The 16084-nt window shown below is 44.8% G+C and overlaps 1 protein-coding gene across 1 annotated transcript in view; it reads right to left on the bottom strand.

Moving 5' to 3' along the window:
• The window catches only part of SYN3 (synapsin III), a 203166-nt gene that overhangs the window by 138845 nt on the left and 48237 nt on the right, over window positions 1-16084 (bottom strand). Inside the window, exons 4-5 of the mRNA XM_075156474.1 lie at window positions 15970-16061; window positions 2561-2717 (exon numbers count right to left, since the gene is read on the bottom strand). Coding sequence (XP_075012575.1) covers window positions 2561-2717; window positions 15970-16061 — 249 coding nt within the window. The remainder of the gene's footprint in view (window positions 1-2560; window positions 2718-15969; window positions 16062-16084) is intronic.

The following is a 16084-nucleotide window of genomic DNA, read 5'->3' as shown; positions in this document are numbered from 1 at the left end:
AAGCAGAGCCCTTACTTCAAGATGCCTGTTTTGCAATCAGAGTAGAACATGCACCGAAGTGGTCTGTCCCTATCTCTCATTTCCCAGCTATCTCAAAATCAAAATTTTCTGATTCTGCTGCCAGTGAAGCTTTCTGCCCTTAAATGCCCCACTGCAATCTCTACCTGAGCTTCAACCTGATAAAACTTCAGTGGTGCCAAGTACCAGCTCAGATCCCATTTGAGCTCTTAGATTACTTAGTGCGTTACAGTCATTGGTGTGGGGGGTGATGTGTGTGCGGGGGCAGCAGGGAAAGGAGGCATTCTGCAAACCTGTTTTGAGTGTTTACAAGTGGTTTCCTTGACTCCTCTGGGAAGGTTGTCTGAGCCAGCTGTATTCCCCGTGAGGAAAGCATGGCACAACCGGACCCAGAATAGCTAGAGCCAAGTTACGGGCAGAGCCAATTTCTCCCACACTGCCTTGCCAGCCCTGCTTTTTCTTTTTCCTTTTTTTTTTCCAATGTGCTGAGTTTGTTTGTTTTCTTTTATTTTAGATTCCTAAAAATAGGCCTGTTGCATCTTGAGGCCCCTGCACACCATCAGAAACGTAATTGCAAGGCATGAGTTGAAAAATGCCAACTAAACCCTCACTGACTCAACCCCAAAATCAGATGGAATAGACCACATGACTGCCTTTCTCAGCAAAAGCCAGTGTAAATGCGGAGGCTTTTTGTCTGGTCACTGGGGTCAACATGCTCGTGTGTGTAGGACCAACTGTAGGAAACAATGCAAAGGTGTTTTCCTGAGCCTGGTGTTGATCCCTCTCTTCCTCCCCTTTCCATTGCCAGCCAGCCTTTTCATTCAAATGGGGACTGAGGCCAAATGTGCATCATCCACCTATGCAGTGATGGAAAAGTGAGATTTTTCTCACTACTCTCATTACTGCACTGCAACATTTTTGGAAAAGATAGGACCTTGCTTTTGGTCTCAACAAAACCCCCACATGTCATAAACGGGGTGAAAACTGAGAAGACTATGTCTATTACACTGGTACCTTTTTGGTAAGAAATGAGTTAAATCCAACACTGCACAGTCATGGAAATAAAAGTCTGAGTCATGACAGACCTCAGGCGGATTTGAACTACCGATCAACACACTGAAGACTAATAGGATATTTATTCCAAGGGAGAAACAACAAAAAAAAAGGACTTAATTAGGTAATGAGGAAGATATTTCCCACTTGCTATAAACATTCTGTCTCACCCCAAGCTAAATTTGTGCAATGAGTAAGGGGAATTCCTAAAAACGTATCTAAAAAAATTTTTCATGGGGGGCATATTGGAAAGTCCCATCTCCTTGTCATATCCGTATAGCTTGCAGTTCCCTGCTTCGGTCCTAGAACAATGCAGGGAAAGTTCCATTCCGGGAGCATCAGTGATCAGAGAGGGCACTTTGGGATGAAACGGCTTGGGAGACCCGGACGTGGACTCCAGAACGGTATCAGCATCTGACTTCTTCCTGCAGGTGCTACGACAGCCAGCCTTGCTCCTGTGGCTCTCCTGCTCCTGCAGCTCCTGCTGACTTAGAGCTGGTCATCAGGTCTGGGGAATTATTACAAACTTTGATTTGGGGCTGAGGCAAGCCAATGATAATGTTTTTTAAGGTTTTCTGAGATTTTTAGGTGAACTTGACAGAATTTAAAGAAGAGGTGAAGGGGGCTCCCAGTGCAAAATATCAAAACACTGTTCTGTTCTCCTCAGGAGCTGACTCAGCCCAAGGTGTTTCCGAGGTGCAGTCTTTCAGGTTCAATGAACCAACACTTTATGATAATCTTGAATTTCCTTCTGAAACTGCTGAAAAACTCTACATGCTTTCCCCTTTCCTTTTGTCTCTCTCCCAGGTCTCTGTCATTCTATGTTCCCTTTTTTCCTAGACCTAGCTGTTGAAGAAATCATCCCTCTTTCTTGCCTTTCTTTTCAGCTAATTTCCTCACAACAAAGCACCACCCAGAAAAAGTAGGAAGAGAAGACAAGAGAAGACAAGTGCAGGTTGCACTTCTGCAAGGAATGGATCATATTAGCCTTAGGTTGGGGCACCTGGATACCACAAGTGTGCATCTAATAAAAGATGCTAGAAATAGCGTAGTTCAGATACCTTCTAAAACAGCGAATGTTAATGTTTCTTTTAAGGTAGTTTTACTGTGTTTTGGTCAGGACAGAGATGTGCTACTATTGATCTGATATTATTAATCTATTACTATTCATCTACTTTGCCTTACAAGAAATCTAGGTGTTACTGTACTGTTAGCTGTTTGTGACACATTAGAGTCTGGGACAGGTGAAACGTCCTACTCAGGGTGAGGAAATAACACCTTGATATTACTAGAGGCTGATGAAGGAGCAGTGCTGGTAGTTTTTTTCCCCGGGAATTCCCAGCTAGATTCCTAAGGTTGTTTACATGGTGGTTTTAACCTAAAGAGACTAATTCCTATGAAGCAGACTGGAAGCTGAGTTTGGTGCTTTGTGGGTACCAGATATCTGCTTTGCAGCGCTGGCATGCAGTAGAGCTGGATCATCACTTACCACCCAGGGCTTGCTGCAGAAGTTGTAGATGGAGTAGAGGGAGTTGACCGTGTGGATGCCACCGTACTGGAGGCCGATGATGAGGCTGCGGAAGTCCTCTCCCAGCGCCATGCTGTAGGCGTGCTGCCGGATCAGGACAAAGTCCGGCTTGAAGGACCTGGAAGAGATGAGGGGAGTGACATTTTACTTTCAAATGCTCAGCAATACTTCTAGCCTCTCCTTGTTTCTTTTCAATCCTTCCCCTTTCTTTTCATTAACACACGTTGCTCTTCTTTGGGCCTCTCGTCATGGGTTGCTTGCTTTAGAAGGTAACAAACCAAAAAAAACCCCCTAGTCATTAAAAAAAGGAAAATAAAAAAAGGGAAAATCCAACATAGCTGCAAGTGTGAGAGCATAGAAACAGGCCAAAGAGATTTGCTGCAGTTTCCACGTCACTCAGGCATGCACAGGAACAAGGCGCAAGTGGAGCCAAGGGTCATAAATTCACTGGTGGGGGGATTCTCTTTTCTTTCTAAAAGCTTGGCCATATTTGGCAAGCTCGTTGCAATGTGCGACGCAGATGAGGGAGCAAGTTTGTTTCCTGATGATTGAACTTGATATTGAAGCAATGCCCAGTAGGTGGGAAGATCACAAGGGATTTCAGAAAGCTATCGTACACATCCGTACATTGACATACATTCCCCCTTTAATCAGTTTACTACATATGCAGCATATCCCAGGCTCTTATGGCTATGAGTCAACAAGTAAAGGGCAAGCATGGTAATGCAATTAATCAAATGAGCAGAGCCCCTCATCTAGTGCTGTGACTCATGGCGTGGACTTCCAGAATATTATTTAGCAAGACTGGAGCTGGGACTCCTATGGTTCAACAGCAGCAGCTCTCAGCAAACACACAGAAAAGTGAGGCCCTTTCTAGGTAAGCCAACAGGCGACGGATTATCTTTCAAACAGCCAGATATCATTCCTTGCTGATGCTGTGTCTTCGGAGCCATTCAGGAATCTCTGGAAACAGCAGCTGGAAAGAAACTGTTCCCAAAATGGAGCTCAGCAGTTCATTCTCGAAGGCATGGAAGGGGCTTTTCCACTGAAACGGGATTATTTTATACTTTAACAGTATAAAAGTAACAAGAGGTTGCATCAAGGACATTGGAAAAATTTCCATGCTGTATTAAAGTTTTTCAGAGAAATGAGCTCTGTAACCAGGTCCCATTACCTCACTACCCTTGAACATTTTCCTTGCTGAGAGACTATAATTTCTATCCTTTGGATGTATGAGCTGGAAATACTTTGGGTTTATAGCCCCTATTTATATTTCCATCATTCTGGCAGGGAAATCCGAGATGGTGACTCTGGGCCAGATTGTGGCAACAAACACTGTATACAAAACCCAACGCAGCTTTGTTGTTTTAAAGCTGTTTATTTTGTTTGTTGGCCTTAGGCTTTTGTTATCATCCGAGATATGGTGAGGAGCATGCTCTGCTGTTGTGGTGCAAGACGCCAAACTTTGGAAATGTTATGATTCCCTCCCATGGAGTATTTTTAAACCCAGGCATGTTCCCTAATGTACTTGGCACCAAAGGTGGTGCTTTCCTCCAGCAGCAAGATGCATAATGAGCATTGGGAGGGCTGTGCTATCACTGTGCAGCTGATTTATGGACGTCCCTGGTGTCAATGGGGGTGAGGCACGTGGTGACCCCCTGCTGAGAAACAGCAAGTGAATATAAATCTTGGAAAGCTTGAGCTGCTCCATTCTGCTGGACTTGCTGTGTAGAAAGTACACCAGAGGTAGGCACAAGTCCTTAGGAAGGATTAATCAGCTTCCTAGGACCAGGACTCGGTATCTGTGCTGAGTTACTGAACAGTTGTGGTGCCTGGAGGGGCAGGAGCTTCAGGTGTGTCCCTCCATCATTCAGCTTTCTGAGCACATGAAGAAGAAAACGGTCCCTGTTATGGCTCAAGTCTTTCCCCAGACTTGACTTAAGGAACAGCACTTACTGGGGCTGCACAGTGATGGTTCAGACCATTGCTCCGGTCTCCCCAGAGGAAGCGGCAGTATTTGCCCTTGAACATCTCCCCCAACACCCCGGGGTGGGGACGTGGTGCTGAGGTGGGGAGGAGGCACGCAAATGAACATGGTCAGCGGTGGGGGGAGGACACACAGCGGCTGGGAAACTGCCTTCAGTGGCTTTATTTCTGCCAGCCAAAAGTTTAGAAAAAAAACTCTTGTCTTTTCAGATCCTGGCAAAGGAAGAGTTTCTCAACTTAGAAGATGGGCACAAGAATACAGAATTAACGTAGCAAAGCCTATTCTCAAACTCTGCTTCGTGTAGGAAGGCAGGACACTCTCTCATGCAGCAGATGAGGAGTGAATCTCTAAAGCGAAGGTGGACACTGAATCCCTGTTTTGAGCCGTGGGACAATGAGGATGTTCCCATGGATACTGAGAACAAGGCAGAGGAGCGCAGGGCCTGGGACTAGCTGCGAATAAACATCAGCTGGAGAGCCCTGGAATCTGCGAGACGTCTGTAACAGAGAAACAGAGACCAGTGGCAAAATGTGAGGCGAGGGGCTAGGAGGGCTAGCAGGCAGTAAAAGGGAAATGAATAGTCATGGTAGGAGTGGTGGTGTGAAAACTGAATAACTGAAAACTCCCAGTGATATGGGGAGAAAAGAGCTTAATTGCTTCACACGAGGATTCTTGCTTTTTTGGTAGAAGATTGCTTTTGCAAGCTACCGCTCATTCTCAGAGTGTAAAGCTTAAGCTAGCATAAGGAGCCTTGGATTTGGAATAGCTAGTAGCATAACTGTTTTCTTTGCTAGTTCAACCCAACCCAATAACATCTCTCATGACGGAAAGTTGAAACCCTTGGCAGACAGACAGGTTAGGCAGAAGTCCCACATTTGAAACACCGTTGCCAAAACCTTTGAGTGAGCCAAACTCGGTAGCACCTACTGTGCTGAGGTCCTAAGCACCAGAGTCCGGCAGGACTCGGAGAGCTATGGCAGGAGCACGTACCTTTCCTCTCCACTAGATCTGTCCAGCCAGCGTTTAGATGACCACGAGCAGTCTTGAATAAAACTGTACCTAGACCCCTGCTAAAGACAGGTCATGGGAATGGATTTGGCCACAGAAAGAATACAGGAGAGCCCATTCAAATGTCTAATGGACAGAGAGATGGGATAGGTAAATGGAACTAAAAGTAAACTACAGATTTAAAACATGTCGCTAATAAGCTGTGCTCTGCATGTTGGTGCAGTGCCCTTCCTGGGCTGCGTGGCAGACACCTACCTGAAGTCGTGAATCTTCCTTAGCATGATAGCCAGATGGATGAAGCTTCCAGGAGAAAGCTGGAGCCCATCTTTGGCCACAACCCTTTTACAGAAGCCCTTTCTCACACTCCAGGAGCTCAGTTCTTGTTTAGAGTTTGGCTCCTAGCACCACCTGGCAAAATAAAGGCCACTAAAATGCATGTAACACATTCCCAGAGTGGCGTAGAGATACAAGAATCCTTTGTTTGAAAAAAAAAAAATCCAGGAGACGGGAAAAATTTCATTTTCAGATTGAAATAGCTGGTGAGATTTCATTGTCCTCTGGAATGGAAAGGTGCTTTCCTTTCAGCTTGTGTCGCCACAGGCAATGGCCTCTGCCATACAGTGCACGAGCCTTTCAGTGCTCCGAGTGGTGCTCAACTGAACCGGCCACCCCCAGAGTGAAGCAGCCCCCCCACAGGTCCCTGTGGCTTTTCTCTCTTTGAGGTAGTTGCCTCCTTGTCCCAGATGCTAGCCAAGGCGCATGGCAGCCGCTCAGCCTACCCCTCCTCCTGGCAATTGAGATCGGCCAGGGATTACCAGAGTCAATCACCTCTGGGTGATGACGAGTGTCTGGCTAGGAAGCTGCTAGTGCTGCCAGTCCTGAGCCTGGACTCTGATATTGCCGTGCAGGATGCTTATTTGCATTTAACTAACTCTTTTTCAACTTTTTCCAATGCATTTAAGCAGTCTCTTTCTTTCTTAGTGGTAAAACTATAGTTTAGAGACAAACCCAAGTATAAAGCCTATATGCAAAATACCTAATAGGAAGAGATCTGACTGCAGAATATAATTTCTTAGGTTGGACCCATCTACCCTTAAATCTGTGACAACATTAGCTGTCTTGGAAACAGTTTTGTCAGAAATGAGGGAATATAAAACAATTTAAGAGATTCCTGATGTTAAATATGGAAGTTAAACATCTCAGGAGCAGCAGTAGCTATTCTGGTGACCATGTGTCTAACTTTTCTATGAGAAGAGGATCAGCTCTGAAAAGATCATCAATAACATTTCTCTGCAGAAAGCAGGTCCCCAGTCTGCTTTGGGGTAGAGAAGATGATGACAGCGAATCCTGCTGGGAGGTTTCATGCCTTAAAGAGATTTCCTATTTCTTATTTCTGCATGTAGCCATAACTCTGGCTTGCTTCCTGGTCCTTCAGCTTTTCTCACTGAAGCATGAAGAGCTTCATGGGCATGAAGAAAGAACACACAAGAACAGATTATGTTGTCAAAATACCTTTTAATGATCCCTTCCACTGTGAATAATAACCTGCAGCCAAAAGGTAGACCTGCTTTATACTTTAGCACCATGATGGGTTTAGAGAGCTTTTTGCCCGTGCTGTGGGAGAAGGATGGGCTCTCCTGCTCTCTTTCTTAAAGAGTTCCAGTCTTACAAGACACTTCGCCCTTCATGTGAATAGAGAAGGATCTTCCCTGGACACTGAAGATGCACATCCTCACTTCAGGTTCTGTCTGCCCTCCATTATTCAAGGAGGCTTTGTTCAGTTTTCTGACACTTCCCAGTGATCAACACATTTTGACTAAGTTCTCTTCCAAAGCCTTTCCTATCTGCTTGGCATGACATGGAGAGGAAGAAAAGTGCATAATTAAGCAATATGATACAACAAGCTTTGCATTACTGGCAATTAATGGAGCCTTCAGGCAAGCTTCTGAGGCACAAGTCCAAGCCATAAGTGGCTGCAACTACCTGAGAAGTGCAATAATCCCTCCAACTATGCAGTGCCTCAGGTGTCTGAGAGCTAACAGAAGATGGCATTTACAAATAGGAACAAGTTCTTTTTGTGCTTTACTTGGGTGTTAATAGTATTGTTATTACATTACTGAAAAGTAATATGAAATCTATGACGTTTTCACCTATCACGATGTTAGATTTAATGTTATATGTTGAATGTCATAGTAAAATGGGAAAGAATGCTAAGAAAAAAATCTCTTTTCAGTCAAACCCTCATGTCATATTTTCCACAGAAAGAAGTAAACCCTGCTGAAATTATTCAAAGAAAGAATGAATGTGATTACTTATATGAATAAGGTAACGCAGATCTGGTTTTAGAGAAACAAGAAAGCTACATAGAATAAAGAATGACCTCTCTTTATCAGGCTGGAGCAGAGGAGCAGGGGGTCTTTTGGGACATTGTAATAGAGAATGGCTGAGGAAAAACCATGGGGTGTGGAGGAGATCAGTGCAGCAAAAGCAGTAGGGATCAGGAATCATGCTTGCAGTAGGACCAGTACCACTATATGCAGACAAGGACACCCTGGAAGATGCCTTGATTTGCTTTTCAGCCACAGATCAATGGTCAAAGAGCCATAAAATCGCATGTCACACACTCTCCGAACTGTACTGTGGCAGTCTCCTAAGTCTGCCATATATTTTACTGGTAAACTGGTCAACCTTGATGAGGAAAAACACGTGGACCTGTACAATGCCTCAAAGTAGTTACACCCATACCAGCCAACAGCAGCTTGCCTTCAAAATGCTTGTGACCCAAAGATTTTACAAAAGGTGACCCAAATACTTTCCAAGATCACAGAATAAAGTCATAGAGTAATTTAGGTCAGAGAGGATCTTTGGAAATCATGTCGCCCAACACCCCGCTCATTGCAGGGCTAACTTTAAAGTGACATTAGGTTGATCAGGGTCTTGTCCAGCCAAAGTTTGAATACTCCCAAGGATAAAGGTCCCCTACCCTCCCTGTGCAATTGTACCAGTATTCGACCACCCTCACTGTGGAAATTTTTAAAAAATTTGTATCTAATTAGAATTTCACCTGCTGCAACTTGTGTCTGTTCTTTTCTTTTCCTTTCACTGCACACCTTCAACAAGACTCTGGCTTCATTTTCTCTACACCCTCCTCTTAGTTGCCTGATGGCTGTAGGTGATCCCCCTCAGCCTCCTCTTACAGACTGAACAAAGCCATCTCTCAGTCTCTCCTTGGATGTCTTTAGTCCAGTTCAATGAGCTTGGTGGCCTGTCACTCAACTCGTCCCAGTTTGTCAATGCCTTTTTTGTACTGGGGACCTCACAGCTGGACACAGTACTCCAGTTGTGAATAGTGTCTCATTAGCTACAGGCTTGCTAATACTGCCCAGTGAACCATAGAGCTTCTTCCCCGCACGGGCACACAGGACGTGCAGGTCCTCTTGTGCAGAGCTGTTTTCTCTCCAGCTGCCCCCAGCAGTACTGGGGTTATTCCTTCCTCATCGCAAGACTTTGTGATTGTCCTTCTTGAACTCCATGAGGTTCCTGTTGGCCCGTTTCCTTAGTTGTTGAGGTCCCTCTGAATGGCAGTTCTGCCCTCTGGCATATCTATCACTCCCCACCCTCCAACTTGTTGCCACCCACGAGCTTGCTGAGGCTGCACTCTCTCCCAATATCAGGTCATTAATGAAGATCCACCTTGACCAGTATAGTGCAGGTGCAGCAGGACTTGGCCCTTCATTTCTCTGTTTGCCGTTCCCTGGAAGAAACCTTAGTAAAAACCCATGTAGAAAGGAGACAAACTAAGGCAGGATTGGGAAAAAAAAAAAAAAGCTGATCAAGACTGAAACAATCTACAACAGTCTTTAATCATTCTTGCATTCAGTCCAGGATTAACTAATTAATGAGTGCTCGAGGCCCTGGCAGCACATTTCTTATTGGAAAGAATTACTGTAAATGCAAAAAGGGCCAGGGAGTAGTTTAGTCTCTGAGATGCTCCCCACCCTGGTCTGCTCAGAGTGACTTTTGCTTTCTGGCAGCTGCCTGCACGCCAAATGTTTTCCCAATAACTGTCAGCATCCTGCCTGCACGTCGGCTGGGCGCCAGCTGCTGGGGAGGTGAAGGGGGACATTATTCATCTGGGAGATCAGTAAACCCCGAAGGGAGAGCAGTCCTCCAAGCAGCTGTTTAGCAGCAGGAGCTGAGGTGGAAGCAACTGAGAATAAATACATAAATAAGCACACCCCAACTTCTCTTCTCTTTTTTTAGCCCCTGCTCAAAAAAAAGAGGACGGGGACAGGCAGGTGAAGAGGGGGGAGATATTAGTGAAAGATGATGGTAAATCATCCCCCATATGGGAATAATTTCTTGGTTTATAAATGTTTACTAAAGGTGTTAAATTGCTTCATCTGTAACTGCAGCTTGCCAGAGTCTACCCTATTTGACACCTTGTCCCAGCCCATTGTCTCTGCAGGGTATGTCGGTAAGGGAAGCGGTCATTTGGCACATTGATGTTTTGCCTAAAGTGCACCTTCAAAAGCTTACACGCTGTTACATACACTTCTCCATTACATTTACAGATTGCCATGCCATCAATACAAAAATATTACCCAAGTGTTGCTCAGTGTTAAATATATAGCACATATTGTACTATACCATGTGGCACATTCTCTGAATCTTGGGAGAACCATGCGCTCAACATATTTTTCCATCTGGCTTTTGGAAACCTAAACTCTCCCAATCAGTTTCTCCCATTTTTTCTCCCATCTGCATCTTCACAGAGATTTTCAGAATTTTGGTTTGGAAGCAACAGAAAAATAGAAAAAGACGTTCTAAAAAAGACCCCAATTAGATCAAGAGTTAAATTAAAAGACAGGGACTAGATAGAGCCTAGGGTTCCTCTTTGACACAAGGTTCCTGGAAGACGAGAAGCTGGAAAGTGACCTACTGCCTACGAATATGTCCTACGTCAGTGTCCAGGGACAGTAGCTACTCCCATGACCTCCCTGGATATTATCCCTGTAGAAGAACTGCAAGAAACCACCAACTTTTGTGAATGAATAGTCCTCCAGAGACAAGAAAATATCCATCTCCTAGCAATGTGCAGCTACTGTGTGGTGAGAAAGCATGGCCTCCGTAGGTTAGAAAACCCACATGCCTCCTTCAGGGAGCAGCTTGTCAATGGCCCTGTGGGGTGGGTGAACCTGGACTGGACAAGGTGCAGTGGGCAGAGGACAGTGTCCTCACTGGACTTTAAAGAGTCTTGCATCCTGGAGCAGGCAGATCTTTTTTAGCCAGAGTACACATCTCCTGGGGTCTGCAAGCTCTGAATAGCAGGAAAACACGTGCTGCTGGGCTGGCCAGGTTCTTCCCCGCTCCTCCCATGTAAAAGGATTTGCTTCCTCGTGCTGTGATTGTACTACAGCTTGCAGTGCAAAAACATGCTTTGGGAAAAAAGCACTTTCAGGTCCTGGTCTATTTGGGATGGTGATTCAACAGGCTGCTGTCCCGTTATCAGAGTGCAGAGCACAGTAGAAGCACTGAATCAGCTGGAACCAACAGGAAGGTCAGTGTTAATTAAAGGAATGAATGGGCTTGTATGGAGGAATCAGAGCAAATCAGAGCTGACCCCACCACAGCTACGAGTGACGAGCGCATATCATCCAGGGTGAGCAGGGTAAGACACGCACCTACTTATACACACCGGCCAAATTCAGGCAATGCCTGTAGGACTAAACACCGCTCCACGGCAAAGGTCCTTCCCCATAGCAAGGCTTTGTCCATGGCACTCAGGTCCATGGCACTCAGGTCCTCTTTGCTTTGATGTCAGTTTTGTCAGCCCTCCCCACTTGCCGGGGCCATTGCTCCACACAGGGTCCTCCTCATTTCAGACCTTGGGCATCTCCTGGTCCATCAGCTGTTGTCTGTACTGTGGTATTACAGTGAGTCTGTATACCACACTGTAAGTGGTATGGACACCACTGTGGTAGGTCCCATGCAGACACACAAAAATGTGCTTTCTTCCCTGGATGATCAGCCCCAACGGCAAAAGAGCCAGCTCCACAGGGAGACAGGAGATGAGAGAAGTCTGGTGCATGATTAATTTATATCCTTAAAAGTCTGAAATGCTCCCAAAGATATTAGTATTCCCCATGTAAGAAAGCTGTCCAGATTTTCAACATATCCCTGCCTTATTCCCACATCTACTGGAATTAATAGCTGAAGGCTTGTAAAGCCCAAAAGGCAAACACAGGACTGTATTTAATCTAATGCAGAGGCTGAGATCATAGTTTGGGAGTCTAAGTGTTGTCAGAAGCAGAGACAGCCCAAATTCTCATTTATACTAAGACACTTTTATAATATCCTGAAAGCACAAATGCACCTCAGAGTGGGTGCAATGCCAGTACTGACGGCCTCTTTGCACTGTGGAAACATTGGTATGAAGGGCCCCCTAGAGAAATGAAGACAAGTGAAAATGAAAATCCCATTCCTTACATCTAACCCCAGTAGGGGTGACACAGCCCAAGAGCTTTCTAAGGTAAATTAGACTCCAGACAGTTCACTCTGTCTGTGTGTGTGTGTAGACCTGTGCAGAAGGAAGTCGTGCATGCACTGGAAGGAGGATGAAGAATTCACCCAAGTGTTTTAAAAGCAGGCAGCAGCCCACGCTTGTTTTTTCATGCTGCTTAGTAGTCCAGCCATCGCATCCAGAAATGACTCCATTTCTCTGTTGAAGGAGTTGCTACGTCTAGGTTGGTGAGGGATCCTTTGCAATGAATAAGTGCCACCTCCTGCTTCCCATATTTAACTTTTTACTGGGGAAGCTCTGGTGCCGATTTTACCCAAAGAAGTGCTGCGGTAATACAGACCAACGTGTGGGAGATTCGCCCCTGTCAGTCCTGGCTGAGCCCAACACTGCTGGTGCCCAGCTCATGCCCTGCGCTGTCCTCCATCAGGGCACTGAAATAGGAAAGTGCTTGCTAGAGACTGCATGAGATACTCCATGGCCAGCTTGTTTTCTTCTAACTCTAAAGAAAATGTGCCGAACAGGCTGATGAAACCATCGCATACCATGACAGAACTGGCACAGAAAAAACACGTGCAGTTTTTTAGATTTGTTAGATGATAGTCTCTCTCTCCAGTAGCACATTTCACTGAGGCTATCAAATCCCTCACCCCATCCTACAGATGTACAGAACTTAGTAGGAGGTGGAGACCCAGAATTTTGGTACTGTAAAATTAAATTCTGGGAGCCACCCTTGTTTTAAAAATCAGGCAAGCAAAGTAATGCCTGACTTCAGTTATGTTGTTTGCTAACTTACTTGTAGCTACTTGCTTCAAGATACACAGGCTAATAGTCATGGATGTCTCTATACTTCCAGTTCCTTGCTCTCTTTAATTGACAATAATGCTTCTAAAGCTGCTTCTTTTTTTAAAATTTGCCTGAGGCAAATGGTAAGTGTAGGACTTCAAGCACTGTTATACTTTCTTATCAGGGGATTTGTCTTCCAGGTAAAAGAACCACAATACATTCCTAGTGCAGTTCAAATCAGTTGGCACAGGGTCGAAAAGAATGCCTTAAGTCCAAGGTGTCAGAAAGGATCAAGGGATCAGCAAAGAAAGAGCTTTGATTTACACCTGCAATAGGATGTCCCCAGTTTAAAGAAAGAACTAGGAAACCTGCTACAAAATGACAGAATTTAATAGGCTAGTAGATTGTTAGATAGTTCATCAGTTAACATAATTTCAAACTGGAGAGAATAGCCCAGTAGTTGCTTTATTATTATTATTGTTGTTGTTGTTGTTGTTATAACGTTTATTATCTCATTGATTTAAAATCCACTGGTCTGTAGTATATTCACTGTCTTTCAACTAACTGCCACGCTCTGTTGCCTTCGCTTTGAAGAGGAGTGTGAAGAAGGCAGGGCTTCTCTGGGGGGGAATCCCAAATGTGCCTGTTAGAAAGATGCTGTCGTATTTCCTTCCTATAACTTGTCAGTGGGATTTCCAAGGACTTTGGATATTCAAAAACCATGATGAGTGGCATATCTCACTATCTAGAAACATTCTGACTTGTGACTGTGTATTTTGCTTAATAATTAACAGAGGCCTAATACGTGACGGAAAAAAGATGTCAGCAGCAGCAGGGTTGGTGCACCCATGTGAGTTGAAGGTGTCCCATGTGGTGTCTCCCTGTGGCTGGGCACCCCGAGGGGTGTCTGTGGCCAGGCAGGACATGGCTACGGGTGTGATGGGGGGACTTGGAGGGAGTGGGAAGCAAGCTGCACCCATGTGATGGGTTGAGGGGACTCCACACAGCTCAGTAGCAGTATGCTCCATAATTCACCTTCTAAAGCGAAGAAGAGTTTTATTTCTGTAACTTCTAGCCTTGGTAGGAGTGGCTGTGGAAGTTGGCTGGCCTGAGCTCTTAAACTGGCTGGGCTGGGCAGGACAGGGGCACATCAGCACAGGCTGTAAACAAATGGCTAGTGCTTGTAAGGACTATAACAAACCATGGACAACACATGCCATATAAAATGGGTATCCAGACAAGTATGTATTTGCCAAATCCACTTGCCACCACACAAATGCATGTGTCCTTAAAGGTGCATAGATGAAAACAAAAAACATGAACTGATGCCATTCATAAAAACAAGCATTTTCATACATAAATATCCACGCAAAAAGGCTAGCTGTGGTACCTGTGTATTTACTGCAAGCAGAAACTTGAACACCATGCCCCAGACACTCTTGTGAAATAAATTTTGTCTTCAGTTTCAGTTTAATAGCTCAAGATCTTTCTGCCAGATGTATGAACAGCTTTGGGAGGAAAGGCACGGGAAGGAAAATGAAGATGTGATCAACCTAGGAAATGGTTCTTGGGAAACCTTCCAGCGTCGTGAGCAAGCAAACACAAGAACGCATTAGCACGGCGCACTGTCTGATGGATGCTCCAGCGGCTGGTTCACGGGACATATGCTTTGTTTCACTGAGAAACAGGCATTTGTGGGATGAGAGAAAGCAAATGGATGTAACAGATTCAACCTTAAAAGTTTTTAGCAGAGACTAGTGAAATTGTACCAAAGAACGAATGGAGACTTGTGGACGTACTAAGAGCTGTCAAGACCTGAAATGAATTGATGGTCCACAGTCATAGCTAATTGACAGTGACAAGTGTTGCTTTGTACTGTTTGGACTGGAAATGACATCCTGAGAAATTAAACTGAGGCCAGCATGATCAGAATCACTGTTTTTCAGCTGTTCTAATAATCCCTTTCAAAAATATTCCTGCATGCTATATTATGTGTCTCTATCTCCATTTCTGATCTAGAAGCAAGCAGACAAAAGCGTTGATTTAATGTGTGAACAATATTAAACTCGGAGATGCTGTATACACCGAAAAGCGCAAAGGTATTGTACAAAAAGAAGTAGGGAGGCTAGAAAAATGGATTTGGAATAGCAGTGAGATTTCAACATGAACAAAGAAAAGTTATCCTATCAAAGATGAAATGTAGAGTTGGAAGTTGTAATGACAGAAACTCTTAAAGATGTAGGCTTGGGAATAAAAGAGTGAAAGGTAGTATCAGGGCTATGTAAACAGAGGTATTTTACCATCATAGACAGATCTGACAACTTACACTGCTCTTTATATAGCACCAGTAAGAATGCATCTGACATTAAATCCAAATTGCAGGCACTCTGGTGTCAGAAAGAAGGGGAGCAATACTTTTGGAAAGTGAATTGGGTACGTGATTGGGGAAGCATTGCTCAGGAAAAGAGTCTGCTTGCAATCACTGCAATTATGAAGTAATGTTAGCAGGGACAGAAAGCCCCATCAAACAGAAATATGGTTTTACCTCTGAGATATACCACCGGGCAAGTCCGGAGCATTGGGAGTCTCTGGCAAAAAAGGTGATATTTCAGGAGCAAATCAGGCTGTGAGGATCAAGATCATGGAAAGGCTTTATGGCTATTGCAAGTGTAGTGCACCGAGATCAGGACCTAACACAGGTAGGCTAATGAATGCAAGCCACTGTTTACAATGAAGGTTAGTTGACACAGGAGAGAAAAATCAAGGGAAAGGAAGACCCATTGTCGCTTTTGTTGGGAGGCCTGAGGCTAAAAAGAACCTGAAAAGGAGGCATTTGTGGTTGCATGAAGGGTCTAGACTGGAAACAATGACTGTATGGCATAATATGCAACTGAGACCTGATACAAAACCACCAGAGTCAGGTCAGTCTTTCCACCTCTTCCAGGAAACCTTGAAGTCATCAGGACTGCGCTGCCCTAGTTCAGATACCGGTCAGACCCTGAGGTCATCCTGCTGCCCCCAACATTGCTCCAGAAAGCCCAATTTTCAAGACAAGCTGGTGCTCCTCACCTTACCACCTTGGTGCTGTTCCTCATGACCTGCATGTCCACCATGCAGCCGCCCGTGACGTAAGCAGCCAGGTTCAACTCGGAGAACTCAGCCTGGAGCGGAGCAAAAGGACAGA

Source organism: Calonectris borealis, chromosome 1 (assembly GCF_964195595.1).
Source record: "Calonectris borealis chromosome 1, bCalBor7.hap1.2, whole genome shotgun sequence".
Taxonomy (NCBI): Eukaryota; Metazoa; Chordata; class Aves; order Procellariiformes; family Procellariidae; genus Calonectris; species Calonectris borealis.
This window is presented reverse-complemented; position numbering and strand designations above follow the sequence as displayed.